At 43.5% G+C, this 26,853-nt stretch overlaps 3 protein-coding genes across 6 annotated transcripts; 2 read left to right on the plus strand and 1 right to left on the minus strand.

The window, feature by feature from the left end:
• On the plus strand, positions 1 to 23,968 carry LOC123069608 (uncharacterized). Of its 4 annotated transcripts, none has more exons than XM_044492496.1 (19): positions 1 to 244; positions 548 to 641; positions 1,288 to 1,391; positions 1,478 to 1,516; positions 1,628 to 1,690; positions 2,732 to 2,809; positions 9,234 to 9,299; positions 9,423 to 9,465; positions 10,821 to 10,869; positions 19,520 to 19,613; positions 19,686 to 19,738; positions 20,508 to 20,592; positions 21,183 to 21,285; positions 21,362 to 21,454; positions 22,183 to 22,249; positions 22,411 to 22,477; positions 22,575 to 22,628; positions 22,893 to 23,056; positions 23,508 to 23,968. In XM_044492496.1, the coding sequence occupies exons 2-18, from the start codon at positions 578 to 580 to the stop codon at positions 23,025 to 23,027; spliced, it is 1,257 nt and encodes a 418-aa protein (XP_044348431.1). In that variant the 5' UTR covers positions 1 to 244; positions 548 to 577; the 3' UTR covers positions 23,028 to 23,056; positions 23,508 to 23,968. The 4 variants fall into 4 exon arrangements, with proteins under 4 accessions (XP_044348431.1, XP_044348429.1, XP_044348428.1 ...); XM_044492494.1 differs by having other exon boundaries at positions 553 to 641; positions 22,893 to 23,060; XM_044492493.1 differs by having other exon boundaries at positions 2 to 244; positions 22,893 to 23,060.
• Positions 5,147 to 6,272, plus strand: LOC123069611 (uncharacterized). Its single transcript, XM_044492502.1, has 2 exons — positions 5,147 to 5,647; positions 5,923 to 6,272. The coding sequence occupies exons 1-2, from the start codon at positions 5,212 to 5,214 to the stop codon at positions 5,967 to 5,969; spliced, it is 483 nt and encodes a 160-aa protein (XP_044348437.1). The 5' UTR covers positions 5,147 to 5,211; the 3' UTR covers positions 5,970 to 6,272.
• Positions 23,187 to 25,390, minus strand: LOC123069609 (peroxidase 9). Its single transcript, XM_044492498.1, has 4 exons — positions 25,085 to 25,390; positions 24,675 to 24,866; positions 24,202 to 24,367; positions 23,187 to 23,785 (listed from the first exon to the last, which is right to left on the minus strand). The coding sequence occupies exons 1-4, from the start codon at positions 25,355 to 25,357 to the stop codon at positions 23,364 to 23,366; spliced, it is 1,053 nt and encodes a 350-aa protein (XP_044348433.1). The 5' UTR covers positions 25,358 to 25,390; the 3' UTR covers positions 23,187 to 23,363.
• Positions 25,391 to 26,853: the final 1,463 nt, after the last annotated feature.

Consider the following 26,853-nt stretch of genomic DNA (forward strand, 5'->3'; position numbering starts at 1 on the left):
GTTGGATTTACACTCGCCACTCCACTCTCGGTTCCCCCGCCGCGGAGAAGACAGATAGCAGCGCCGCCGACCTCGCTCTCTTCCCCGCCCCGCCCCGCCGTTGGAGAAACTGGCTGGGGCAGCCACCTCTACCGGCTACCGCGGCACCTCCAGGGCTTTCGCTCGCTCCAATCTGGAGTGGAGAGGGCTGGAGGGGATACATTCAGCTTCAGCCTGTTCCTCATCTCTTCCCCTTGCATTATTGGTACGGAAAATGCCCTAACCCGCCTTGCTTGGATAATGGATAGCACCCAGATGCCAGCGGATTTGCTTGGGTTGTTCTCCTGTAGTAGAAGCCTGTTTCCCCCAAAAAGATTGGGGTTTAGCCGCCGCGCCACCATGTCCATTCCTTGCCCCCCCGCAGAGAGTAGTATCAGGGGAACTTATATGTTGCCTGCCCAAATCCCTTTGCCTTTGTTGCGACTCTACGTCTGGTTAAATATAATTCTAGTTACTGACATGCCATAAAAATATTGACAGTGCCTTGCCATACATCATTTTCTGACAGAGCAGTGCTGCTGTTGAGACCTGAATAAGCATGTTGATCAAACGGAGCATCTTCGCTTCCTGCCACCTTGACGCTTTTCGCCCGTTCATCATAGGTAATTTTCTTAGCCTTGTGCTTCTAGAAGCACTGACAAGTAAGTTACTCCCCTGGCCTCTGTGTGTTTTGATCATCAGAATACAATCTTTAGGACTTTATTGAGACAATTTCATAGTTATACTAGATAAGCGGCACTACTTTGATTTGGCGTAAAGTGTGAGGTCAGTTGGCGGCCAAACAAATATTGACGGATATTCACACCTTTTGTCATCTTGTGCATCTGGGAAAAAAAACCCCCAGTATTTCTTGAGTTAATACATTGCATCTGCTGTTCCGAGCAACTACTATGCAATGAAAAGCTTTCTTGGATCACTTGTCCACCCATTTAGTGATGAACAAACTTACCAAGTTGCACATTGCTATTATTTCTTATAGTAGGTTCTGTTACTTTATCATTTGTCAATTCTTATTTGATAATTTATAGCAGTGTATGTTAGTTTGATACTGTAATTGTTAACTGCCAGGATCCTCTCTGCTCTCTTCTTTCCACATTCATACTGCCACAAAAATATGGTTCTTAGTTATACTACACCCGTGTATTCAGTATCATAAATCAACACAGTTATGCTTTTAAATTCATTTTAATTTCCATACTAGGTATCCCCTATTAAGCATGTCCTTAAAATTTCCATTACTCTCTGCAGTGCTGTTGGCGGCTGCGTACATGTATGTGCCAGCTACTGCTATTGTTGCTGTTCCAAGTTCTCATTGTTATACCTTCGACAGTGATAGCCACCTTGTTGACTTCGTATCCTTATAATCCCACTACTCATTACGCCTACTTAGAAACCACAGCAGGTTCTTTCATATCATTATCTCCTCAACTGTTGCTAGACACACCTGGCTGGGAAGAATTTTGAATACAATGAGGAGGTATCATACGTTCATTACAAGTTATTCTGAAAAACCATATAGTCTACTTGCATGTATCCCGTTTCACCGGAAGTGTATCCAGTTACACTAACAATGCGTTGTCATTATCAGGGCTCAGTAACTTCTGACTTGGTTGTCCAGTTGTGCAAAGATGTGCAGAGAAGGTCTCAGGCGGTATGTATTATGTCATTTTTTGTATCAATGATCTATAGTGTTTCCTTCATCTTGTTTAAAGTTCGCCATGGTCAAATATTCCACTTTTTAATTAAAAGGTGATGGAGTAGCATGACATCCTGCTTCCATGCTCGTTTCATTGCACAACCTCTCTGTATCAACATACATTGCCATTAATGAAATTGAAAATATTCTGAGATGGAAAATATTCAAATGGGGTGGGGATGGGGAGTTCCCTACGAAACTGCCTTATTCATTTCAACGACTCCATCTAAACACACGATAAATCTGGCAATCACTTACTAGCACAAAATGCTACAAACTGCCCAGTGATGTTTCAGTGTGTCAGAAGTCTTCGCACTTACATAGGCAAGGTATAAAATCATTCCCACCATCGTTGTGATTCTATTAACATTGTTGTACCTATGTTCTAAGGTGCCAACAACATAGTATGCGTTTCTAGGGTGTAGAGAAGATACACTGCAGTATGTTGGCCATGTGAGCCATTGAAATTTCCGAATAGGTGCTTCATTTAGTACGTTTTAACAATTATTTATAGTGAACCACACTTTCATAGAGAAAGAAATTAGGTTCATATAATTGTATTTGTATATACCCACATGTATGCAAAAGTAGAGAAATATAATACAGGTAGAAGCATAAGCTTATGTAGGTGAGCAGCAGTTCAATACGTACCCTCTTATTTCCAACATCTTCATTTTCAGGTTCAACTATGTCAGTCATCATTTATCTGCTTATCTGTGCTTTCTCGTTTAGCATGCTTATTATATGTGAAAATTCTTGTTCAAATTCAATGTAGACAGTTTGATTTTTATATTTGATTATATTAACATATACCATGTTGCGATAAAGATAAATTTTATTAAATGAGGCAAATAGGCCAATATATATATCGACATACAGGTGGCAGATATGCAGGAAACCCCCTATGCAACGGGGTATTGCACAAATAGTATATACATATCTAACAATTATCTAATGCCTTTGTCTTGGTCAATCTCAATAATTCTTCTCTCCCAGGGTGGTTTCATTGACTTTGGCCGCTTTACCAATCATCGCTCTTTTGAGACCGGTTCAAAGCCGATTGACTACATCCAGGTAACACTTCCAGAATTATATTAACTTTGTATGCGATAAAACAGTGCCTTTGATGTGTCATTGCCACATAGTTCAAGACGGGGTTACATCTTCAAAGTTCTGTGATTTTCCTAGAGTGAGCAGGATTAGATGGGAGGTATTGGCCACTAGCCGGTGATGTCTAACTTCAAATGGTATCTCGTGTAACATATCTGCTGCATATCGTACTACAGATAATAAACTAATAACGTTCTAATATACTAATAGTTCATCCCACACGGTTAGAAGCCTCTTACGTAGGTTGCATTGTCCACTTCTCTATTGTCACGCTAACATATGGATAGAAGGAAAGGGTGCATGGAAGTTATGCATCAGAGTACACCTGCAAACTTAATAAGAACATTTAAGTAGTGTATTGAGTTAAGGGGAAGAAAGCACAAAAACAGTAATGTATTAAAACTATGTCTACTAGGCGGTGTAACAGTACTAGGTACTCTCCTAGGTTACTGGGAAAACCGAGTATAAGGTCGATTACATTGTATAATTACTATAATGCGAGCAAGGTACTGGTTACCTGGTTTCAGTATCTTGAATGGAACTTAAAAGGTCATAAAGAGTGATGATTTACAGTCTCAAGTTTTCCACCAGTTAGGTGTGTTCCTTTCTGTTAAGTGTATATGTGGATTGCCCAGCCCTTTCCATCAGTTCAGACTTTTGGTTGTGTTGGCTAGTGCATGAAGCTTAACATGGTATCAGGGTCTAAGGTCATGAGTTCAAGTCCTCGCTTTCGCAATCTTTATCCAAAAATTGTTGTTTCCCCCTGTGTGTCCACGTATAGGCCTCTCGTCACACATGAGAGGGGGTGTTGAAGTGTATATGTGGATTGCCTAGCCCTTTCCAACAGTTCGTACTTTTGGTTGTGTTGGCTAGTGCATGAAGCTTAACACTTTCTATATTGAAGGGAACAAATTTAAAGGTGTACACTAGAGTCTAGGCCAAAAATACCACTCCACATATAAGATTTGTCAATTCATTGTGAGGTTTATCAATGCAAACATTTCCAGCAGAGTACTTCCTGTTAGAGTTATAATATAAGTCATGTACCCCTATGTGTTTATCCCATTGTATAAGGGGTTTCCTGCATATGTTCCACACCTGTACATGTATATATATCGGCCTATGGCCTAATGGGAATACAAGTTGCTTATTCCTAACATGGTATTAGAGCTAGGTCAATTTTTTGCACGCTGCAACTCGTGCTATTGATCTGTCTCTCCTCTCCGATCGAAGGCGCCGGCCTCGATCTCCCGGAGTCTCCCGATCTGTTCGATCGAGTCCGGCTCGTCTTACTCTCTTCTGGAGTCTCGCGCAAGCCCCGATCTCCCGCTCGAAGCTGCTCCTGCTCTTCTGGAGTCCCGATCTGCTCCCGCTCGAAGCTGCTCCCGCTCGAAGCCAGCACCCGATCCGGTCCGGTCGCTCGTTTCGCCAGTGCCCGCCCGTTCCGGTCGCTCGATCCAGTCGAAGCTGCTCCCGCTCGAAGCCAGCGCCCGATCCGTTCCGGTCGCTCGTTCCGCCAGCGCCCGCCTGATCCAGTCGCCCGTTCCTGCCCTGAAGTCGCTACTCCCTGCTCGCGCCTGATTCCGCTGCTGGTAGTCTGCTGTCGCTGGTGCTCTCGTCGGATCTAAAAAAAAATGTCTGCTGCATCGGGCTATGTTGCTGTCCCTCGCTGCCCGGTGATCTTTGATGGTACTAACTACACCGAGTTCACTGGCTTCATGCGCATTCACATGCGTGGCATCCGTCTCTGGGGTGTTCTTTCTGGCGAGGTCTGCTGTCCGCCACGTCCGGTTCCTCCGGTGGCCCCCACTCCGTCGACTCCATCGGTTCTTCCTACGGATGCTAATCAGGCCGCCAAGGATGCGGCTAAGCTTGCTGATGAGGCTGCTGATCGTGCTTATGATGAGAGGGTTTTGGCTTATGAGGAGGCTCTTCAGACGTATCATGGTGCTCTGTCTGTTTACACCCAGTGGCTTGATGATGATGCTCGTGCTGCAGCTGTTCTCACTGCTAGTGTTCTGCCTCAGTTTGCTTTTGAGTTTCTGGGTCTTCCTACTGTCTTTGAGATGTGGACCCGTCTTCGTCAGCGCTATCAGCCCTTTGGTGATGCCTTGTACCTTTTTGTGGTCCGTCAGGAGCATGCTCTTCAGCAGGGTGACTCTACTGTTGATGACTTCTATGCACAGAGTTCTGCTGTCTGGCGCCAGCTTGATTCTCTCCGCAGTGCTGGTTGTCGTACTTGCCCCTGTTGCCAGGCTGTCCAGGCCAATTTGGAGTTTCATCGCGTCTACGAGTTCCTATCTCGGCTCCGTAAGGAGTTTGAGCCCCGGCGTGCTCAGTTGTTTGCTCGTGGCCGTATTTCTCTCATGGAGGCACTTTCTGAGATTCGTGCTGAGGAGACTCGCTTACGTGGTGCTGGTTTGCTGGAGGTTCCCTCTGTGCTCGCTACTCGGTCTTCTTCCACGCCACCTGCTGCACCGACCCCTTCTCGCTCGAGTGCTCCGCCGCTCTTGCCCACTCCTTCTGGAGGCTCCGGTCGCACCCGTCCACATTGCGATTACTGCAACAATGATGGTCATATTGAGTCCCAGTGCTACACGAAGAGGAAACACCTGCACAAGGCGCGATCATCATCTTCAGGGACTTCGTCATCTACCTCGACAGCTTCAGCCATTGCCTTGACTGAGCAGGATATTCTGAGACTTAAGCGTCTGCTCGCGGCTTCAGGTTCTTCCTCGACGGGTACTGCTGGTTCTGTGACTGATGCTTCCCGCACTGAGCAACCGCCCTCTACACAGTCAGGTACATCCCCATGGGTTCTGGACTCTGGAGCTTCTTTTCATATGTCTTCTCATTCTTCCACCTTGTCCTCTCTTCGATCGCTGGATTCTCCTGTTCATGTCTTCACTGCTGATGGTACTCCACTTTCTGTTGCTAGTAGAGGCAATCTTACCACTCCTTATTGTGTTCCTGATGTTGCTCATGTTCCTCGACTTACCATGAATCTGTTTTCTGCTGGTCAACTTACTGATTCTGGTTGTCGCGTCATCCTTGACGTTGACTCTTGTTCTGTCCAGGACCGTCGCACGCACACTCTGGTTGGGGCTGGCCCTCGCCGCCGTGATTCTCAGGGTCTTTGGGAGTTGGACTGGCTTCATGTTCCTTCCGCTGCCACCACCATCGCCAGTTCCTCCTCTTCAGTCGCCTCTGTTACTGGTTCCTTCAAGCAGTGGCATCATCGACTTGGTCATCTATGTGGTTCTCGGTTGTCGTCTTTAGTTCGTCGAGGTCTTCTGGGGTCTGTCTCAGGAGATGTCTCTTTAGAGTGTCAGGGTTGTCGTCTTGGCAAGCAGATTCAGTTACCATATTCACATAGTGAGTCAGTGTCTAAGCGTCCTTTCGATTTAGTCCATTCTGATGTATGGGGTTCGGCTCCTTTCGCTTCGAAAGGTGGTCATAAATACTATATTATTTTCATAGATGATTTCTCTCGTTACACATGGCTTTATTTCATGACTTCTCGTAGTGAGGTGTTGTCTATTTATAAGCGTTTTGCTGCCATGGTTCATACTCAGTTCTCTTCACCCATTCGTGTTTTTCGTGCTGACTCCGCTGGCGAGTATATCTCTAAGATGTTGCGTGGTGTTCTTGCTGAGCAAGGAACTCTCTCTCAATTCTCTTGTCCTGGTGCTCATGCTCAGAATGGTGTGGCTGAGCGAAAGCATCGACATCTTCTGGAGACGGCTCGTGCATTGATGATTGCTGCCTCTCTCCCGCCTCATTTTTGGGCTGAGGCTGTCTCCACCTCCACCTATCTTATCAATACACAGCCTTCCGCTGCTCTACAGGGTGGTGTTCCTTTCGAGCGTCTTTTTGATTGTTCTCCCGATTATTCCATGCTTCGCTTGTTTGGTTGTGTTTGCTATGTTCTTCTTGCCCCTCGCGAACGCACCAAACTGACCGCTTAGTCTGTTGAGTGTGTCTTCTTAGGCTACAGTGATGAGCATAAGGGCTATCGTTGTTGGGATCCTATCGGTCGTCGGATGCGTATCTCTCGAGACGTGACTTTTGATGAGTCTCGTCCCTTCTACCCACGCCCATCTTCCTCGATTTTTTCAGTGGAGGATATCTCTTTCCTCACTTTTCCTGACTCACCTATCACCCCCGTCGCGCCTGTGCCTATTCGTTCCACTCCCTCTGCTTCTCCACCTCTAGTTGATTTGCAGCCACCATCTTCTCCGGTCTCCTCGCCTAGCATGTCACCAGATTCTACACCTTCATCTCCGGTGACTTCTTCGTCGCCACCCCACGATTCTACCTTGGCGATTCCTCCTTCTATTGTTCCATCTTTTCTCAGCATTACACTCGTCGTTCACGACCTGTGGATGCCTCATTGGGTGAGTCATCATCTTCCTCTCAGCCTACTTATGGCTTGCGTTCTCGTCCTCTTCCGCCTGTTGATCGCTATGGATTTCCCACCGCTGGTGCTGCTGTCCTTGAGCCGACTTCTTATCGTCAGGCTGTTGTTCATCCTGAATGGCAGTTTGCGATGGCAGAGGAGATTGCTGCTCTTGAACGCACCGGTACCTGGGATCTTGTTTCTCTTCCTCCCGGAGTCCGTCCCATCACTTGTAAGTGGGTCTACAAGGTTAAGACTCGCTCCGATGGTTCTCTTGAGCGTCACAAAGCTCGTCTTGTGGCTCGTGGTTTTCAGCAGGAGCATGGTCGTGATTATGACGAGACTTTTGCTCCTGTGGCCCATATGACCACTGTTCGTACACTTCTTGCCGTTGCCTCTGCACGCCACTGGTCTATATCTCAGCTTGATGTTAAGAATGCTTTTCTTAATGGTGAGCTGCGTGAGGAGGTGTACATGCAGCCACCACCTGGGTATTTTGTTCCTGATGGCATGGTATGTCGTCTTCGTCGCTCTCTCTATGGCCTTAAGCAAGCCCCCCGCGCTTGATTTGAGCGTTTTGCCTCTGTGGTCACTACTGCTGGTTTTTCAGCAAGTGCTCATGATCCAGCATTGTTTATTCACCTTTCTCCTCGTGGTCGGACTCTTCTTCTTCTCTATGTTGATGACATGATCATCACTGGGGATGACCCCGAGTATATTGCCTTTGTAAAGGCCCGTCTTAGTGAGCAGTTTCTTATGTCTGATCTTGGACCTCTTCGCTACTTTCTTGGGATTGAAGTCTCTTCTACCTCTGATGGCTTTTTTATATCCCAGGAGAAGTATATCCAGGATCTTCTTGCTCGTGCTGCTCTTACTGACGAGCGCATTGTTGAGACTCCTATGGAGCTCAATGTTCACCTCCGTGCTACTGATAGTGATCCTCTCCCTGACCCGACGCGTTATCGTCATCTCGTTGGCAGTCTTGTTTATCTAGCTGTCACTCGTCCGGACATCTCTTATCCGGTTCATATTCTGAGTCAGTTTGTCTCTGCTCCCACATCGGTTCACTATAGTCATCTCCTTCGTGTTCTTCGATATCTTTGGGGCACGATCTCTCACCGTCTATTCTTTCCCAGCTCCAGTTCTTTACAGCTTCAGGCCTATTCGGATGCTACGTGGGCTAGTGATCCTTCCGGTCGCCGTTCACTTTCTGCTTACTGTGTTTTTCTTGGCGGTTCTCTCATTGCCTGGAAGACGAAGAAACAGATTGCAGTTTCCCGTTCGAGTGCTGAGGCTGAGTTGCGAGCCATGGCTCTTTTGACGGCAGAGGTGACTTGGTTACGGTGGTTACTTCAGGATTTTGGTGTTTCTGTCACTACACCGACTCTGCTCTTATCTGACAGTACAGGTGCTATTAGCATTGCGCACGATCCTGTAAAGCATGAGCTCACCAAGCATATTGGTGTTGGTGCTTTCTATGTGCGCGCTGGTGTGCAGGATCAGGTTATTGCTCTTCAGTATGTGCCTTCCGAGTTACAGTTGGCAGATTTCCTAACGAAGGCCCAGACTAGAGCACAACATGGCTTTTATCTCTCCAAACTCAGTGTTGTTCATCCACCATGAGTTTGAGGGGGGGTGTTAGAGTTATAATATAAGTCATGTACCCCTATGTGTTTATCCCATTGTATAAGGGGTTTCCTGCATATGTTCCACACCTGTACATGTATATATATCGGCCTATGGCTTCATGGGAATACAAGTTGCTTATTCCTAACACTTCCAAGCTTTCTTAATAAGCAATAACTAAAAAAAGGGCAGCCCGGTGCAAGTAGCTCCCGCTTGCGCAGGGTCCGGGGAAGGGTCTTAATGAGCAATCACTAAACAGAATATTGATTAAAGCATCTTCGTTCTTTGCATAATTGCTCTGACATCTTTTCTCATAGTAGGTTTTCAGCCTTCATCATTCCTTAACCTGTCACATTATTTCAGAGATTTCACAATGGTGATTTAGCGAAATGTGAAACTACGTTTGAAGAGATGGGCCGTACTGCACAGGTTTGCTCTAACTTCGATGAGATACTTTGCTGTTTTCACTAATATTTAGAATTTCCTATTTTCTTGTGTAGTTTCATTTTAGATATCTGGACTAACATCAATTGAGCATATTTGATATTTCAGGTCAACATTATGTGTGGACGATGCTCAAATAAAGTATGCAAAGGTCAGCTGTCTTTTCTGTTTACATTTTTTTGTTAATACTCTTCCACCAAATATGTTGCAACCTGACTAAAGTAAAATTAGCATTCGGTTTGTTGTTAAAGCTCCATGGTTACACATTTTTTTATCTGATTATATGTGCGCTTAGGGATGTCTTATGGCATAAATCACTATTCTTGGTCATGTTATGCTAACTGAATCTGAGTTTCCGCGAACTTGTGCCAAGTTGTGTTTAACACTTACCTCATTTACGGACACAAACATTTTATGTTTAGGAAACCTTGGTGGCGAATAGTCAGTCCCTTCCATCTCGACGGAAGCATTGCTTTAGACTTTGATTCAGTCTCCAATATGTAGTTATATGCAATCATAATAAAGTTATGGAGAACTGAGCACCGGACGAAACAACTTTTCCCTCCTCCCCCCGCGTCACCCCCGCGGGCGACCGGGGGCAATCCCTAGCGGCAGCCGCCTTCGTCCCCACTCCCGGCGTTCCTCCCCCGCCGCCGCTGCCACAAGGCGCCGTCGGACAAAGCCCCGCAGGCGTAGGCGGCGACGGGGCCTTGGCTCCTTTCTGCTACGTGTGCAGCCGACGCCGGACGGTGACACGGGCAGGGGCGGAGACTGACGCGGGGCCCTTCGGCGCGACGGCGGCGGGGCAGGGCGGCGGCGCTCTGTGGTTTGCCTGTAGCGCGGCGGCTGCGAGGAGCTCTCCTCGGGTGGGTGCGTGCGTGTGGCGTCCTGGTCAGATCCGGCCGGACCTGACTCCGGGCTGCTCCGGCGCGGCGCGGGAGGTCTGAACTGATTCCCAATCAAAGGTCTGAACTGGATGGTCTTGGGGTGAGAAGCACCTGACAAAGCTTGGACAGAAATTGTTGCACATTCCACTTGCTGTTCCTCTAACAGCGCATCCAAAAGTGCATCAGAAATGATATCATGCGGGTTCACACATTCAGCTACTTTCAGTTGTGCATTGGTACCACCTGCAGTGGAGCACACATGTCCTGGAGTGAACTTATCTCCACAACTGTAGCACAATCCATTTGCCCTCCTGTACTCTTTCAGCTGTCTTGCTTTCCAGAGTTCTCCTCGAGCCACTTTAACCAACGTTTTGTATATCATATAAAGTTACTAAAGTCGTTTTGATTATCAAAACTTTCATGTAACCAGTCTGATGCTCAATTTTTTTTTTATGTTAGCACATGTTTTTAGCCATTTTGCTTGTCTGTCTGACAATTACTACCTTGCTTAAATGTTTATTGCCAGAATCATCAACAATGATTGGTTGACCAATGTTTGGATTCTTTTTGGCTGCATCCCTTTTTGCGAAAGAAAAAATTAACATTGATAATTTTGCAGATGAACATGGATGCATTTGCAGCGTATCCTATGATGAAAGGATGTGCAGGTAACCATGACGACTTTTATTTGTGGTATTTTTTAAAAGAATTAGTTAATTGATTTCTTTCTATTGATGTCAAAAAGCGAAGAAGCTGCAACTTCTTTCCTAATTTCTGCGTGTTTGCTACAAAACAGAGCTGGTCACTTGTAGTTAAATGTTTTACTATGAAGTCTAGTTTTTCATCCATGTTAGTATGTAGATCAGCTGACCACAGTCAACATGCTCACGATAATTTCTTGCATCTTGTACAAATGGGAGGAATAAATTTGAGTTGAACATAGCAAATCATTTCAGGGGACAGATGAATGGGTATATTTTCTTAGTATGCACACTGGTAAATATTCTGAAAGTAAGAAGACAACAATTTTGGTGCAGAAAATATATAAAAATGCAGAACCCACCAGTTCATTACCTATTTTGAATGTAAAATGTTTTGGCTTTCAAATAGCCAATCACGGTCTTTTAAAATTATGGCGCCTCATAGTAACAGGTACTATCACTGTTGTTATGTAGCATCATAGCGAGGTTAGACATATACATTAACCTTCCTGCACGACGATGACTATCAGCACTTGACACGGAAATTTGCGGCACATGCAGCACCTTTTTTTTCTTTTTCGAGAAAATGCATAGGCTTTGCGTCTCAATGCATTTTTTCTGATCGAAAAACTGTGAGGGAGTCCCCGACAGTAAATATTACTCCCTCTGTTCACATATATAAGATGTTCTAACTTTTTTCTAAATCGGATGTATATAGACACGTTTTAGTGTGTTTCTTCACTCATTTCAGTCAGTATGTAGTCCATATTGAAATATCCAAAACATCTTATATTTGTGAACGAAGGGAGTATTAAGTAAGAAAACATATTTACAAGACGGAGGGACTATATAAAGAGAATGGGAGAGTATACATAGGGAGGACAGGGGAGAAAAGGGGACCGAGGGGCTGCCAGTTTTTCTATCCATGAAGTCCATACTCCCTTGTGTTGAACCTATCTTTGACCATGAGCCAGGCAAAGCCTTTTAACTCGAAGTACGATTGGACTTCCAAATACACTTGATAACCGCTGGACACTGCTCCTGCTCTAGCCCATAACCATGCCTCCGCCTCTCTCAACGTCAGGGCCGGCCCTGAGGGGGGGCAGGGGGGCGGCCGCCCCGGGCCCCCAGGTCCAGGGTGAAGCAGCATAAAGGTTGTGGAGGAGCAACTCCACCTTGCTGCTACAATGTGTACAGCACAAGTTTTGAAGGAACAGCTTCAACGTGCTGCGCTAGATATCGCTCTAGAGGCGAATGTAGGCTGATAGGGCAGCAAGAGTTCAATCCAGAACTCCTAGGGCACAAGATGTACTCCAAGATCTTAGATAAGAACAACAAGTTCTATTATAGGTAGGGGTACATAGTCTGGGTACAAAGTAGAGGTGAGGACCTCTATTTATAGGGCTTTGGGAAGCCTTCACATACTTCTACTTATAGCTGGAATACTCTAGAAACATTATTTAAGGTTCACCATTCTACTCATAGCTACTCACAAATAGAAGACTCTAGAAAACAGTAGGTAGGATAAAGAAAAGAAAAGAAATACTAGACCACAACAGAAGTATCTAGAAGTAGCCAAACAGATTTGACATATGATTATATTTTCATGTTCCTCGTCTACTGTTCCTCATCATTCTCCCCTGGTTGTTTGGAACTCGCCCTCGAGTTATCTTTATAGAGCGCTTCTTCTGGATGGTAGAGAGTCAAGTCCGCAACATTAAAAGTGTTGGAGATACCCATATCGCTTGGAAGATCTATCACATAAGCATTATCATTTATCTTCCTCACGATAGAGAAGGGCCCATACCTTCGCTGCCTAAGTTTCCCTTTAACACCTAAAGGCAGCCTCTCTTTTCGAAGGTAGACCATCACCTTATCACCGCCTTGGAATGATTTTAGCCTCCTTTTGCAATCAGCAAGTTGTTTATATTTCTGATTTTGTGCTTCTAAAGCACCGCGAATCTCTTCAAATAACTCAGTGTAATTATCAGCAAAGGACAATGCTGATTTTGAGTTTCCCCTTGATGGTAGCTTCACCAGGTCCACCACATGTGATGGAACTTTAGTGTAGACAATGGAAAAAGGGCTCCTTCCTGTGGATCTATGCTTGGAGTTATTGTAGGAGAATTCTGCAAGAGATAAAGCCAAATCCCATTGTCCCTTTCTTTCTCCACAAATGCAACGGATCAGATTACCCAAAAACTTGTTCACCACTTCCGTTTGTCCATCTGTTTGTGGATGAGCAGTGCTAGAAAATTTCAATTCAGTGTTGAGTTGCTTCCACAAAGTGAGCCAAAATGCAGCAAGAAACTTGCTATCACGGTCTGAGACGATGGACCTTGGTACTCCATAAAGTCTGACCACTTCTCGAAAGAATAGGTTTGCCACATGATGAGCATCCGTTGTTTTGCGGCATGGGATGAAATGAGCCATCTTAGAGAATCTATCCACGACCACAAATACAGCATCACTTCCTCGTCTTGTTCTTGGCAAGCCCAAGACGAAGTCCATAGAAATGTCCTCCCATGGAGCGACAGGAACAGGCAAAGGCATGTATAACCCTGTGTTCTGGACTTGGCCTTTGCAGGTCTGACATATGGGGCACCGTTGAACGAACTTTCCAGCATCTCTCTTTAGTTGTGGCCAAAAGTAGCGAGCTTCCAGGTTAGCGATAGTCTTGTCCCGTCCAACATGGCCACTAAGATCACTTGAATGGAGCTCTCTAACCAGCTTGTCACGTAGAGAACTTCTTGGAATGCACAAACAATCATTTTTGAAGAGATATCCATCTTGCATCAAATAGTCATCACCTAATGGTTGGCCCCTTGCGTGCTTTACCCAAACATGGCCAAAGTCTTCGTCAGCCTCATACAACTCCTTTATTTGATCCATGCCCGGAAGTTCAGCTTCAAAAGAAGTCAAGAGGCATGCACGACGACTCAAAGCATCGGCCACTCTGTTAGTTATTCCAGATTTATGCATGATGAGATAGTTAAATCTCTCCAGATATGCTGCCCATCTTGCTAGCATGCGGTCAACATGCCTTTGATTTCTAAAATGCTTCAAGGATTGATGGTCGCTATAAACAATGAACTCTTTAGGCAGCAAATAGACTTCCCAAGTTTTCAACGCTTTGAAAACGACGTATAATTCTTGCTGATAGGTACCCCATTTCTGTCTAGCTTCACTTAACTTCTCACTAAAGAAAGCAATGGGCTTCCTTTCTTGAGATAGGACAGCTCCAATGCCTACTCCACTTGCATCACACTCCAACTCAAAAGTCTTGTTGAAATCAGGTAGTACCAAGACAGGAGCTTGTGATAGCTTTTGTTTAATCTCATTGAAGCTAGCTTCAGCTGCTTCTGCCCATTGGAACTTTCCTTTCTTCAAACACTCGGTAATTGGTGCCATGATAGTGCTGAAATTCTTAACAAATCGCCTATAGAAAGTTGCAAGGCCATGAAAGCTTCTTACCTCAGAAATGGTCTTAGGAGTTGGCCATTCTCGGATTGCTTCAACCTTAGAATCATCAACACGAATGCCGTCACATGTTATGACGAATCCTAGGAAAAGAAGTTGTGTTTGCAGGAAAACACATTTCTTCAAGTTGACGTAGAGCTCATTTTTCCTTAGTACTTCTAGCACCTTCCGAATGTGATCAAGTGTTCATCCTCATCCTTGCTATAGATCAAGATGTCATCGAAATAGACCACAACAAAGTGGGATAAGAAGGGTCTAAGGACTTGATTCATTAAGTGCATAAAGGTACTTGGTGCATTTGAGAGTCCAAATGGCATGACTAGCCATTCAAACAACCCTTTGTCTTGAAGGCGGTCTTCCATTCATCCCCGGGTCTTATACGGATTTGATGATATCCACTTCTTAAATCTAGCTTTGTGAACACTCTTGCTCCACTAAGCTGATCCAACATATCATCCAGACGGGGAATAGGGAATCTATACCTTACGGTGATCTTGTTAACGGCTCTACTGTCCGTACACATGCGCCAAGATCCATCTTTCTTTGGCGCGAGTAAGGCTGGTACAACACATGGGCTAATACTTTCTCGAATGTGCCCCTTTTGCAACAATTCCTCCACTTTCTCCTTCAATATATCATGCTCCTTTGGGCTCATTCGATAGTGTGGAAGATTAGGAAGACTTGCTCCCGGAATTAAGTCAATTCTATGTTGAATTCCTCTCATCGGTGGCAAGCCATGTGGCTCCCCAAGTATGTTCTGAAATTCTGCCAATAAACCACGTACCTTTGCTGAAATTTCAACAGTCAGGTGCTCTTCTCCCTTTACAACAAGTGCAACACACAAATCTGCCTCCTTCAAGTCTTCCATAAACTCATGAGAGGTATGGGAGATAGTTAACATAGTTTTCCCCTCCTCCTTAGAGGTATTACCTTCGGTTTTGTTTGGTAAGATAATGATCCTTCTCTTGTTCCAAAGGAAAGAGTAAGAATTTTCCTTGCCCTTGTGTGTAGTATCCACATCAAATTGCCAAGGCCTCCCAAGAAGAACATGGCTGGCATCCATGTCAACCACATCACACAACACATTTGAGCGATAATGCTTACCCAAAGAAAGTGGCAGGTTGCATTGTTTGGTGATCCTCATATTCACTCCTTTCTTGATCCATCCAATAGTGTAGGGATTTGGATGATCATGGGTTTCAAGCTTTAAATGGTCCACCAACTTCTGGGAGATAAGATTCTCGCAGCTGCAACTATCAATCACTAGTTTGCATACCTTGCCATTCACCGTGCATTTGCTCTCAAATATTTTCTTCCGTTGTGTGTCATCGAGTTGTGGTGTGGAACATAGGACACGCTGGATCACACATACCACCTCTTCACTTTCTTCTTGACAAACCTCTTGTCCGTCTACATCTTCAGATTCGTATTCTTCCTCATCGCTTTCACCATCATGGATAGTCGTGTTAACAAATTTCCTTAGTGGGCAACCGCTGGATATGTGTCCCTCTTTACCACATTTATAGTACTTTGGGCCTTCATTTGCCTTACCCTTGCCTCTAGTTTGCTTCGGGATGGGCTGTTTTGTCTTTGGTGGAGTGGTCTTTTCTTCCACTCTATTAGGTTGGCTCCTAGATGAGCCTTCGGTATGAGGATATGGAGCCTTAGTTGTCTTTCTCATCCTCGCAAACCTCTCGGCCTTTAAGGCTAGAGCTTGTGCTTGATCAACGGACCAGATTTGTTGCATCATCAATCGATCTTGAATAGCATCATTGAGACCATTGATGTACCTTGCAACTTGTTGCTCTTCAGTTTCAGCAAGGTTGCACCTCACTTGTAGCCTTAGAAACTCCTCTGTGTAATCTGAAACAGTCCTATTTCCTTGAGCACAATTTTGAAATTGGATAAACAGGATCTGGTCATAATCAGTGGGCAAAATCTCCCTTTCAAGAGGCCTTTCATTTGTCGCCAAGTTCTAACACGAGGTTCTCCTCCCAGCCTGCGCTCCTCTTGAACGCGATGCCACCATGCACCGGCTCCTCCTTTCAGCTTGTATGCGACCAAAGGAACTCTACGATCTTCCGGAACCTCCATGACCTCAAAGAAAGTCTCCACTTCATATAACCAATCCAGGCACCCTTCAATGTCAACATTTCCATTAAAACTTGGGATCTCAGCTTTCACCTTGTATGTATCTCTTGCATATGTAGGGTTGGGTGCTCTCCGATATGCGTAGAGATTTGGTTCTTCAAGGGCATCATCATATTCTTCACCTTCAGAAGCCTCAACATAAATTGGCCTTCTTGAAGCACGTTGAACAACATGTTGTCGTGACGGTCTTGCTCCAAGATTACCTCTCCTTCTTCCTTGATGAACATCTTCCTCTTCTTTAGATGAATCTCCTTCATTGGTAGCAGGGGGGACACCCTTTCTTATCATCTCAACCAGCTGGTCAAATCTCCTATTTAGATCTTCACGCAGCTCTTTGATTTGTTGTTCAGCAGCATCCACCCTCTTCTCCAATTGCTCCATTGCTTGCTGCAACTTGCTCTCGAAGAGGACAGCAAGAACGATTATGGGTCAATGAGGCTCTGATACCACCTGAAGCAGCACAAAGGTTGTGGAGGAGCAACTCCACCTTGCTGCTACAATGTGTACAGCACAAGTGTTGAAGGAACAGCTTCAACGTGCTGCGCTAGATATCGCTCTAGAGGCGAATGTAGGCTGATAGGGCAGCAAGAGTTCAATCCAGAACTCCTAGGGCACAAGATCTACTCCAAGATCTTAGATAAGAACAACAAGTTCTATTATAGGTAGGGGTACATAGTCTGGGTACAAAGTAGAGGTGAGGACCTCTATTTATAGGGCTTTGGAAGCCTTCACATACTTCTACTTATAGCTGGAGTACTCTAGAAACATTATTTAAGGTTCACCATTCTACTCATAGCTACTCACAACTAGAAGACTCTAGAAAACAGTAGGTAGGATAAAGAAAAGAAAAGAAATACTAGACCACAACAGAAGTATCTAGAAGTAGCCAAACAGATTTGACATATGATCATATTTTCATGTTCCTCATCACAGGGGGCCCCCACGTCGCACATAGCCCATGGGCCTGTGAAACTGGGACGCTAAACACTCGTATTAGACCCGATCGAGATAGTACGCAGCCGCAAAGGGCATAGCAGCCAGATGCAGCAAGTCCACGATGATGGCGAGAAATTTGCTGTAATTGCCAGTTTCCTTACGAGGCTGAGCCGTAACGATCCCGATCCGATCCAGGCTCCAGGTCGCGAGACTAGTTGCTGGCGCAGGATGAGCCGCCACTAGGGTTCAGTAGTCCAGCGAATTCCGCTCCGCTCAATGGTTTCTAGGCGCTGGACAAGCACGCATGTTGCCGATCGCCTCCGGCCGAAGCTAGAAGCGAATTCAGATCGTGTTAGCATTGAGACGAGAACTTACCGATCCAAGGTACTCCTATATTATATCTTTAATTTATCACTTCCTATGTTCTATCCGCATACATGCATATAGCTTGGATAGTTCTAGTTTTGAGGCAATTTTTTTAGGGCTTTGTGTTATCATGACGATTAAAAAGTATACGTGGAGATTCCGGCAGTGAAACACTATTTGTAATTTTTCTCTCCCTCTTAATATAGAGATTGCTCAGCTGCCATTCCCTAAAAAAGTGTATTGAAAAGAAGTTTTACCATAAATTAGACCAGCCAAATGTGTATTCTATGTAATAAAAAACAAACCGTTGTATTCATATTGAGAAGAAGTTTTTGATGATAAAAAATTTCAGTGATAAAAGTTCATTGCAATGGAGGGAGTATATTTGAAAGGGTCCTGAGATAAAAAAAATTCATTGCTAAAAATTCATTGAAATGGAGGGAGTATATGAAAGGGCCCTGAGTTTTAGGTTCGCCCCGGGCCCCCAAAATCTCAGGACCGGCCCTGCTCAGCGTTGGGCTGCTTCTATATCCACCACGCTGGAGCATTATCAATGAGGATAAGCCTGTCCTGAGTGACGGCAGGGGTGGAATCCATGCAGCACTCTTCCATTCATGCTGCCTCATCCCCGTTTCAAGTTTCGTCCATGGGAGCTTTACATATGCTACAGTTCTCATTGCCTGAATCACCTTCAAATTTATGCGTGGCCGTCTAGGCCACCGCTCAGGCCGTCACCTGTTTGGTTTTTAATTTCTGTTTTTACTACTTATTTTAATAAATCTCAAAAACAAATACTACTTACTGTAATTTTTGAAATGGGAAAAGGTATTTTTCCTAAATTTTAAAAATATTCATGTGTTTCAAAAAAATTGTCACATTTTTAAAATAAATAAATAAAAGTAAATAAATATTCACGTAATTTTTTTTGCATCATTCAGAAACATGTTCATCCATTTCAAAAATATGTTTGTCACATTTTTTTTATAGAATGTAAAAAAAGTCCGTGTAACTTTAAAAATGTTTCTTACCGTTCAAAAATGTTCAATGTGTATTTAGAAATATTTAACATGTATTCTAAAAATGTTCAAACATGTATTTGAGAATTGTTTATCGCATATTTGAAAAGTATTCAACGTGTAATATTATTTTTCCACGTGTACACAAAAAATGTACAAGGCGTGTTAAAAAAAGTCGTCATGTATTTGATAAAAAGAAAAAAAGGAAAGGAAAATATATAACCCCCAAAAAACCATGAAAACGCGTAGAAAAAAAACCCGCACAGAAGCTTTTAAAACCGATATAAACACCGATATAAACGGGTCCATAGAAGCTTCCTAGAGCTGCTTCTGAAAGCTATCATCTCGCTGCAGTCAAGATATAGCTCCCATGTCTAAAATTGCCAACTGAGTACTCCTGTAGGCAGGCGTGGCGGAGCGCGCCATGCCCATCTAGTTCTCTTTATGTTTGGTACAAGGAAAAGAGAAATGAAAATGTTTGATCGATAAAAATATGGCTCTAAATTCTCTAAAACCGAAAGAACTGCAGTAGCCAGAACTTTGAGCATCATATACTTTTAAATGTACCTGTACTGCTTATTTTCGCTGATCTGTTGCCTGCTTTCGTGTGCTTACGGCATTATTTTTCTTGTGTACGTTGCAGCTAAATATGTTCCCTTTTTGTCCAGGACGGTTGTTGAGCTAGCCATTCCTTGTCCTAAAAGAGGTCCAAGAGTTTTTAAGGGTTTCACTGTGGGCTTCCACCCCCGGTCAGCAGAAGTGGTAAAGCTAGTTCTTTCTTTGGGTATTAATCAGTGATTAAGTTGATGTTACATCTTAGCTTGGTTCCTCTAGGTTTACAATGGATTGACTCAACTGGGATTCGAACAACTTCATCATGGGTTTAGGTAAGAGATCATATCAAAATATCCTTCCAATTTAATGAGATTATGGGATTTTTCGGGCCTAGTTGAAGTTTCAGTTTATCCAAGCCTTATTAAATGCCAACTAGGAAGTTTAACTGCTTTCATGTGAACACATAAGTCATGCTAATTGTATACAAGGTTCAGTTGGCTAGGTTCACTTGGTTCTACCGGGTTTATGTAATATGTACTTTCTTAAAGACTATATTTGTACAGAATAGGTTATCCTCAAACAAACTTCGAATTCTTGCTTGGAAACCGGTATCCGTCTACTGCCTGATGGAAGAACCACAAGGTTCAAACAGATCCTAAGTCAGTTAAGCGCTACTGAATTGCAGTATGCCACATGTTATTTATACATAGCTCACCTTTCAAGAATCCTTTGTGTCTTTTTTTTGTTGATCTCTTTGGTTACTTTTATCATAGTGAATAAGGATTCTGAAGCCACACTTGTACTGTCAACTTGAGTACATACGGTAAGACATGTCACCACATGTCAACTGCCTAAAGCCGAAATATTTACTAGACGTGGTCAAGACTTGATGGTGTATGAATAGCACTGAAGCCTGAAATATATTAAATATGGATTGAGTAGCGTCTAGCAATCAGAGCTATCTCTGATCCACATTATCTAAGAATTCTAAGAATTTTGATATGGTCTGATTCAAAAGCTTTCTGTGCAGTTCTGATCCACATTATCTAAGAACTTTTGCATGGATACATATAAATCATTGCAGTTCTGTTTTCTGTGCAGCTTTCCAAGTGAGCAGATTCACGTGTCTTTATATCTTAGCGCCATGTCTTCTCTCGCAGACCTAGTTGGAAAACCTACCTTCAGGGTAAGGAAAAAGACTTGGGACTGTAAAAACTACACATTCTATGCCCTTATGGTTTTCTTTATGTTACCTCATTTTATTTTGGTTTTGCACATATAGTTAGTTTTTCTTTGGGCTAAGTGGTGTCCCTTAACTTTGTTATCGGTGTTGGTCAATGGATGTACAATTGTTGTTAAAACCAGATGATGAGAATATCAGATAACACCAGTAAACTACCCCGCAGTCATTAGTGCTAACCAAACAAATGAGTGCACTGTTGTTGAAACCAGTAGCTATACCAGGCGAGTCTTTTGAGGGACTGCTGCCACCGTTGGTGCTAACCATATGCCTGTTGCATACCTTATGTTTTTTTTTCGAGAAAACGCAAAGGACCTTTGCGCTTCATTGCATTGGAAAGATAGGGTACAGGTACTCCTAGGAGGTGAGGTTTAAAAAGCTAACAGTATGATCAGTGTACATCCCGTGATGGTGGCAGAACGACCCTGAGCCCTTGAGCCCCGACCTTTGCCCAGCATCTGGCCTCGTCCTTGATCTTGTCTACAATGTGTTGAACTCTGCATATAATTTTCTTTTGTTTTTCCTCCACTACACAGGTTAATCCGATGAAAGGGCTTGATGTTATGCTTACAGGATCAGGGGCCAATGGTGCCGTGCCTACTGCCCTGTCTCCAACAGTTCTGAATGTGAATTGGATATGTTAGTGATTTTTTGTCTCCACATACTGATGCCATTTTGTACCTACTATTAACAAATGAGTTCGTACATTTTGTAGGCGAAATCATTCGAAGCAATCCATATGTGGTGAATGTTTCAATCCCAGTGGTGGGCTATGATCCAATTGAATTCACGCTTACCAAAGAATGTGGTTGGTTCTATTCAGAAGATCAGCAGCTGTGCATATAGATTTTCCTGTATTGGAAATTGTTACATGAGCTTCACTAGATCTTGATTGATGTTCTAGAAATATTGCAGAAGATGGGTCTTATGCAAATCTCAGTTGAGATTGTCAAGGAGTATTAGTATTGGCCTATATTTCCTTCCTTGCACCCCAAGTCTTGCGTAATATATGCCCCCTGGGCTATGCCGTAGAGATAAAGTGCATCCATAATAGAGATAACTTCACACTTTCAAAGATTCAATAGGTTTAATTTTAGATACTGTGGGAAATAATTCAAAAGATATATATCATAAGCATTTTCTAAAGATTTAACTTGTGGAATAGATAAACATGTTGCAATCTCGACTCAGAGGTTGAAAAGTGTTGTATGTCTAATGTATTTTGTTTGTGACAAAAAGTTGCTGTGTTTTCGTTAATTTACCTGTAAAATGGCAACATTGTAAATTGGGATTATAATAGAACAGAACGACATGTTAATGATACGTGTGGTAATTTGCATTATTGGGAACATATGAATAGCTACTGCAAGTAGTCTTATATAAGGAAAAATATTCATATGTCACAGCAGTTTTACTGTTTTAATAATTTATTATTCTTCTGCTTTTGTACATGTGATGTATAATATTTTAGGTTAGTTTTTGTGATCCTGTAAATTTCAGACTAAGTTTTTTTTGTAATATCCATTGTCTGTGTAGGTTACACACAAGAAAGAGAGAGTGATTCTATGAGAGGGTGGGCAACATTTGGAATTATTTCTTGCATGTACGTGTTTCTTAAACTTTAGAAGTTTATTTATGGTAACGTCAACTCTATCATGATTTTCTCTTATATTATTGCCATCATTGCTGTGTTGTTGCTACTTGTCCATGTGTTGCTCCTCATTGTGTGTTTACAGTTCTGACTTGTGTGCTCTTTGTGTGCAGATTCATTGTCTTTTCGAGCCTACTTTGTTGTGGGGGATTCATCTACAAAAGCCGTGTGGAGCATCAGGTTTTATTTTCGAACTTCATTAAACTTTTTGTTTGGCTATTGACATTGCCATATTGGAAGCTCGCTTGAAAACATGGCACATCTGAACCAATTTCAGGATGGCTTACATGCACTGCCTGGGATGACTACCGTGTCTGCCTTTCTTGATGTTGTAAGTACTTCAATTTGAATTCTGAGCCATGTTATTTCCTGACCAAATCATTGACGATCGTGCTAGTTTATGCTTAACTACTACTCCCTCCGTTCACAAATATAAGATGTTTCGGATATTTCAATGTGGACTACATACAGACTGAAAATGAGTGAACTAACACACTAATACGTGTCTATATACATCCGATTCACAGAAAAGTTAGACCATCTTATATATTTGTGAACAAAGGGAGTACTTCATAACCTAATAATCATTCATCAGGTTGGAAGACCAAGAGGCTACTTGAGAGCAGGTGATCCTAGTGGAAATCATTCAAGCCAAGCATCGTGGGAGAACACTTCTGTTACCACACCAGCAGCACAGAGAACAAATGATGGAAGATATGGGACAATATGAGCCATACTTAGTCTTGTGGAATTTGTCTTGTAGGTTTGCACTTTGTACTCATTCTACTTGGTCTTTATTTAATATCTTTTTCTCGTATATACGTAACTGCATCTGAAATCAGCTCTCTGAGTTTTCTTCTTTGCATCTTCCATTGAAAGAAACCAAATGTTTCAGAGCAAAAGAAGATGAGATATCTTTCATTGAAAGGAATAAAATTACATTTCTGAATGAAAAATCAATCTGAGGCCACATTTCAAACTATGTCAGTCACCGAACATTAGCAGGATGACATTTAAATGACAAACCGTGGAAATCACAAGCAAATGAACCCATCGAACTTATTGACTAGCGGACATGATTGACCCTGCGGCAGTTCATACGGATTTCTCCGTCAGAACCCAAGAGGGGATTTGTGTTCCCCATCTTGATTATCGAGTTCACGTAGTGTTCAAAGAACAAGGACTCATTTTCTGCGTAACTTTTGACCAGGTGTGCTATTTCTGGGTCCTTTCCGGTCCACAAAACCTGATCTGAATTAAGAAGACCTCTTCCCTCCACTATCAACTTGTAATAGCTGTTGTCAAATTTCGGAGGGCTGGCAAAGTCTAGTGGGCTGATGTTGTTATCACCTCCAGTGCGTGGGCAGATTGATGCCAGTTTGTGATAGAACCTTTTCTCCAATGTCATGTCCGGTTTGTTATCTCGATGCTGATTGTAGAGCCGTTGTTTGAAACTAACACATCTGGCCATTCCGATGGTGTGGCTACCTGTGGGAATGCAAGTAAGGTAGAATGTGTAATTGATAGGAGAATATGCTGACCCAGTACTTGGCCAGTGGTAACAACTACATTCGTGGTATTAAATATGAAATTGCGCTGCTGGTTTCAAGGCCTATAACGATGATCTAACTGGAACACGTAATATGATTATGATCTAAAACCTTTTATTACTGTTATGTTGTTCCAGTCATCTCTTTCCAGCAGATACATTACTTACAACTTCATGCACTTTTGTTTATCCACTACATGTTTTTTTCTTCTTACTGTTATTTCAAGCTTAAGTTTATGACAGGACGTCAGTGTACAACCGTGCCATTTCTAGGCTATTTGACTCCCCTAACAAACCTTTTTGTTTTACGACTTTACGTCAAATGTGTACTTCGAACATTGAAAAGGTGATATACCTGATAGTGCTACAAGGTCCGTTTTATCCAGTCCTTGCCTTCCGAAGAATTTTACAAGACGATGCAGTGTTGCATTGGGTGGAGGCAGGTTCTTATTTGCTAGCTTCATATATGCTGTCTTTGAATCCCTCCTTCCCAGCGGGAGTTCCCAGTATGGCCCACCACTCTGTCATATCAAATATGTGTAACAACATCACAACCACATATTTAATCGAGGACATCAGTAGTTTTCAGTCTTCTATTCCTCTTAAATACGATAACCTAAAGTAGTTCCTTTGAGAAATTCTCTGTTCCCCCCCACTATACATCATTAGTTTTCGGTCTTCTGTTCCTCTTAAATACGATAACATAAAGTAGTTCCTTTGAGAAATTCTCTATTTCCCCTCACTACAGAAGCAATCTAGCAAAGGTTTATATTATTTCTTTAGAAAATGAGCACAGGTTTATATAATATGGAAAAAGCAGATACTTACCAATACTGTTGAACCTCTGGCAGCTAGGGCAATAGTGTCAGCACAAGAGACTGTGTGTGGGCATGCTTCTTCCAGTGCAGCTTTAATCTCATCTATGACTTCAAATCCTCTAATAGACTTCTTGTTGGGAAGAGCGTTCTTCTCGCTTGCAACTGCCTTGCTGTCATCCAGCAGAACGGACGCATCGCACCCCTGAAATTCGACGAAAATGTTTTCTTCTTATCTATAGTAGTTGAACCAGTTATGACTGGTTGTAGTAGCTGAAATCATGGTGTTCCGGGTTATTAAGGAAATGCACAATTCAAACTTATGGTGAATTTTGTGGTTGTAGGATTGTTGTTTACTAGTTGATGTGCATTTGAGCTGAGCTTAATAATAATAATAATAATAATAATAATAATAATAATCACCTGAACAAAGCAGTCATGGAAAAGGAGCCTGAGAAGGGACGCGGCGATGCGCGGTTCCTTGGCAATCGCCTTCTTCAGGACGGAGACCACAATCTCATCAGCTTGCGGGCATGTGGATCTGTAGAAATGTGGAGAAAGACCCGGCTTTGGACCGTGCTCAACTGGATGGGCACTCTCACCCTCATGGTGAGCAGGGAAGAAGGCAAGGGAGGTTGAGAAGTAGAAAGATGCAACGAGGATCGCGCCGAGGCATCTCTTGGATGATGAACCCATGAGCTTTGATGCAATGCTTCTGTGATTTGGTTCTTGCACACTGCTTCCATTTTATAGAACTAGCTAGTACGTAGTAATGTGATTCAAGTTGGACCGCATGCATCGTTCCATCCACTCCACTACCTGCATGTGGTAAGATTAGGAACCATGTATGTGCTTCAGGTGTACCTGATCTAGAGATAGCTTTTGTTTTAGTTCCTTGATCATTTTCCACTATCTCATGCTCTAAACCATTGCCTACTTTCTCCTATGATTGGTCTGGTTCCAAATGGAGACCGACGGCAATTGTTTCGTTAGTATTATATGGATATGGTTTGTGCATGGGCAGCATAATGGTGTTGTAAAGCCCTGTTAGTGTACTCTCTTTAAGGGTGAGGTTTTGCTTAGTTGGGAACACAAAGTGTTAACGCATCTGCTCCACCTAGTCTAGCCAATTTAATCATGCCAGTTGATAATATAAGTGCAAAATGATGGTATCGGCTGCACCTACTCCAAAGCCCAAATGATCCTTGCAGCACTGTCGACGGGACAAGTGGAAGGAAAAGCGCATCAAGTAATTTTGAGGAGACATTGAATTGCATGGCAATATATGCCAAAGGAGCACGTAGTAGTAGTAAATTGTTAATGTTATCATGTGCGTGCATGTCACCTCAGCCAGGACGAGGCTAGGAATTGAGGTTAGGTCGGGCCTGGACTTTGCATTGACGCGATGCTACGACGACATGGGTGGGGTAGAAGAAACAAGCCGTGTCCGACATTAAAGGGCGCGCCGGAAATTCTAGTTATACTGGCTGCCTGCCTGCTTCCGACGGCGCGGCTTCTTGGGAGAGTTAAGAGCAAGAATTCGCAAGGGTAATGGGCCAACATATCACTCTTGCAAAGATACTTTTTTGGCCGAGCTCATCTCTCACAAGCCTCCCAACGGGATTGCTTGGTTGGCCCTTGGGGATTTCAACCAAATTGACCGCGCACGAGACAAAAACAAGAGAAATTTTAACCGGAGCAGGATCACTAGCTTCCGAGCTGCACTACAAGCCTGTGAGCTCAAGGAAATTCACCTACAGCATAGGCGCTTCACTTGGAGTAATGAGCGGGACAACCCAACTCTTTGCAAGCTCGACTCCTCCTTCTGTAATGCAGAGTGGGATATGGCCTTCAATACCCATGTGCTTCATACTTTGTCATCTTCCCTCTCCGATCATTGCCCCCTCCTGCTTGCGGATGACAAAAGGCCTAGAAGGCCAAGATCTTTCAAGTTCGAAAACTTCTGGGCTTCTTTGCCTGGCTTCTCTGAGGTGGTGCAAAAGGCATGGGATGAGCATGTCGGGCACTCAGAGCTGTACCAAGTCCTATACCACAAGCTCAAAAAAACCGCGACCCGGCTTACTGAGTGGAGCAAGAAACTGTTCTCCAAGGTGAAGGTCCAACTCCATGCGGCCCTACCTGTGATTCTTCACCTCGACATTGTGCAGGAGGCGAGGGTCCTCTCTCCGGAG

The sequence above is a fragment of the Triticum aestivum genome, chromosome 3B, assembly GCF_018294505.1.
Source record: "Triticum aestivum cultivar Chinese Spring chromosome 3B, IWGSC CS RefSeq v2.1, whole genome shotgun sequence".
Lineage (NCBI taxonomy): Eukaryota > Viridiplantae > Streptophyta > Magnoliopsida > Poales > Poaceae > Triticum > Triticum aestivum.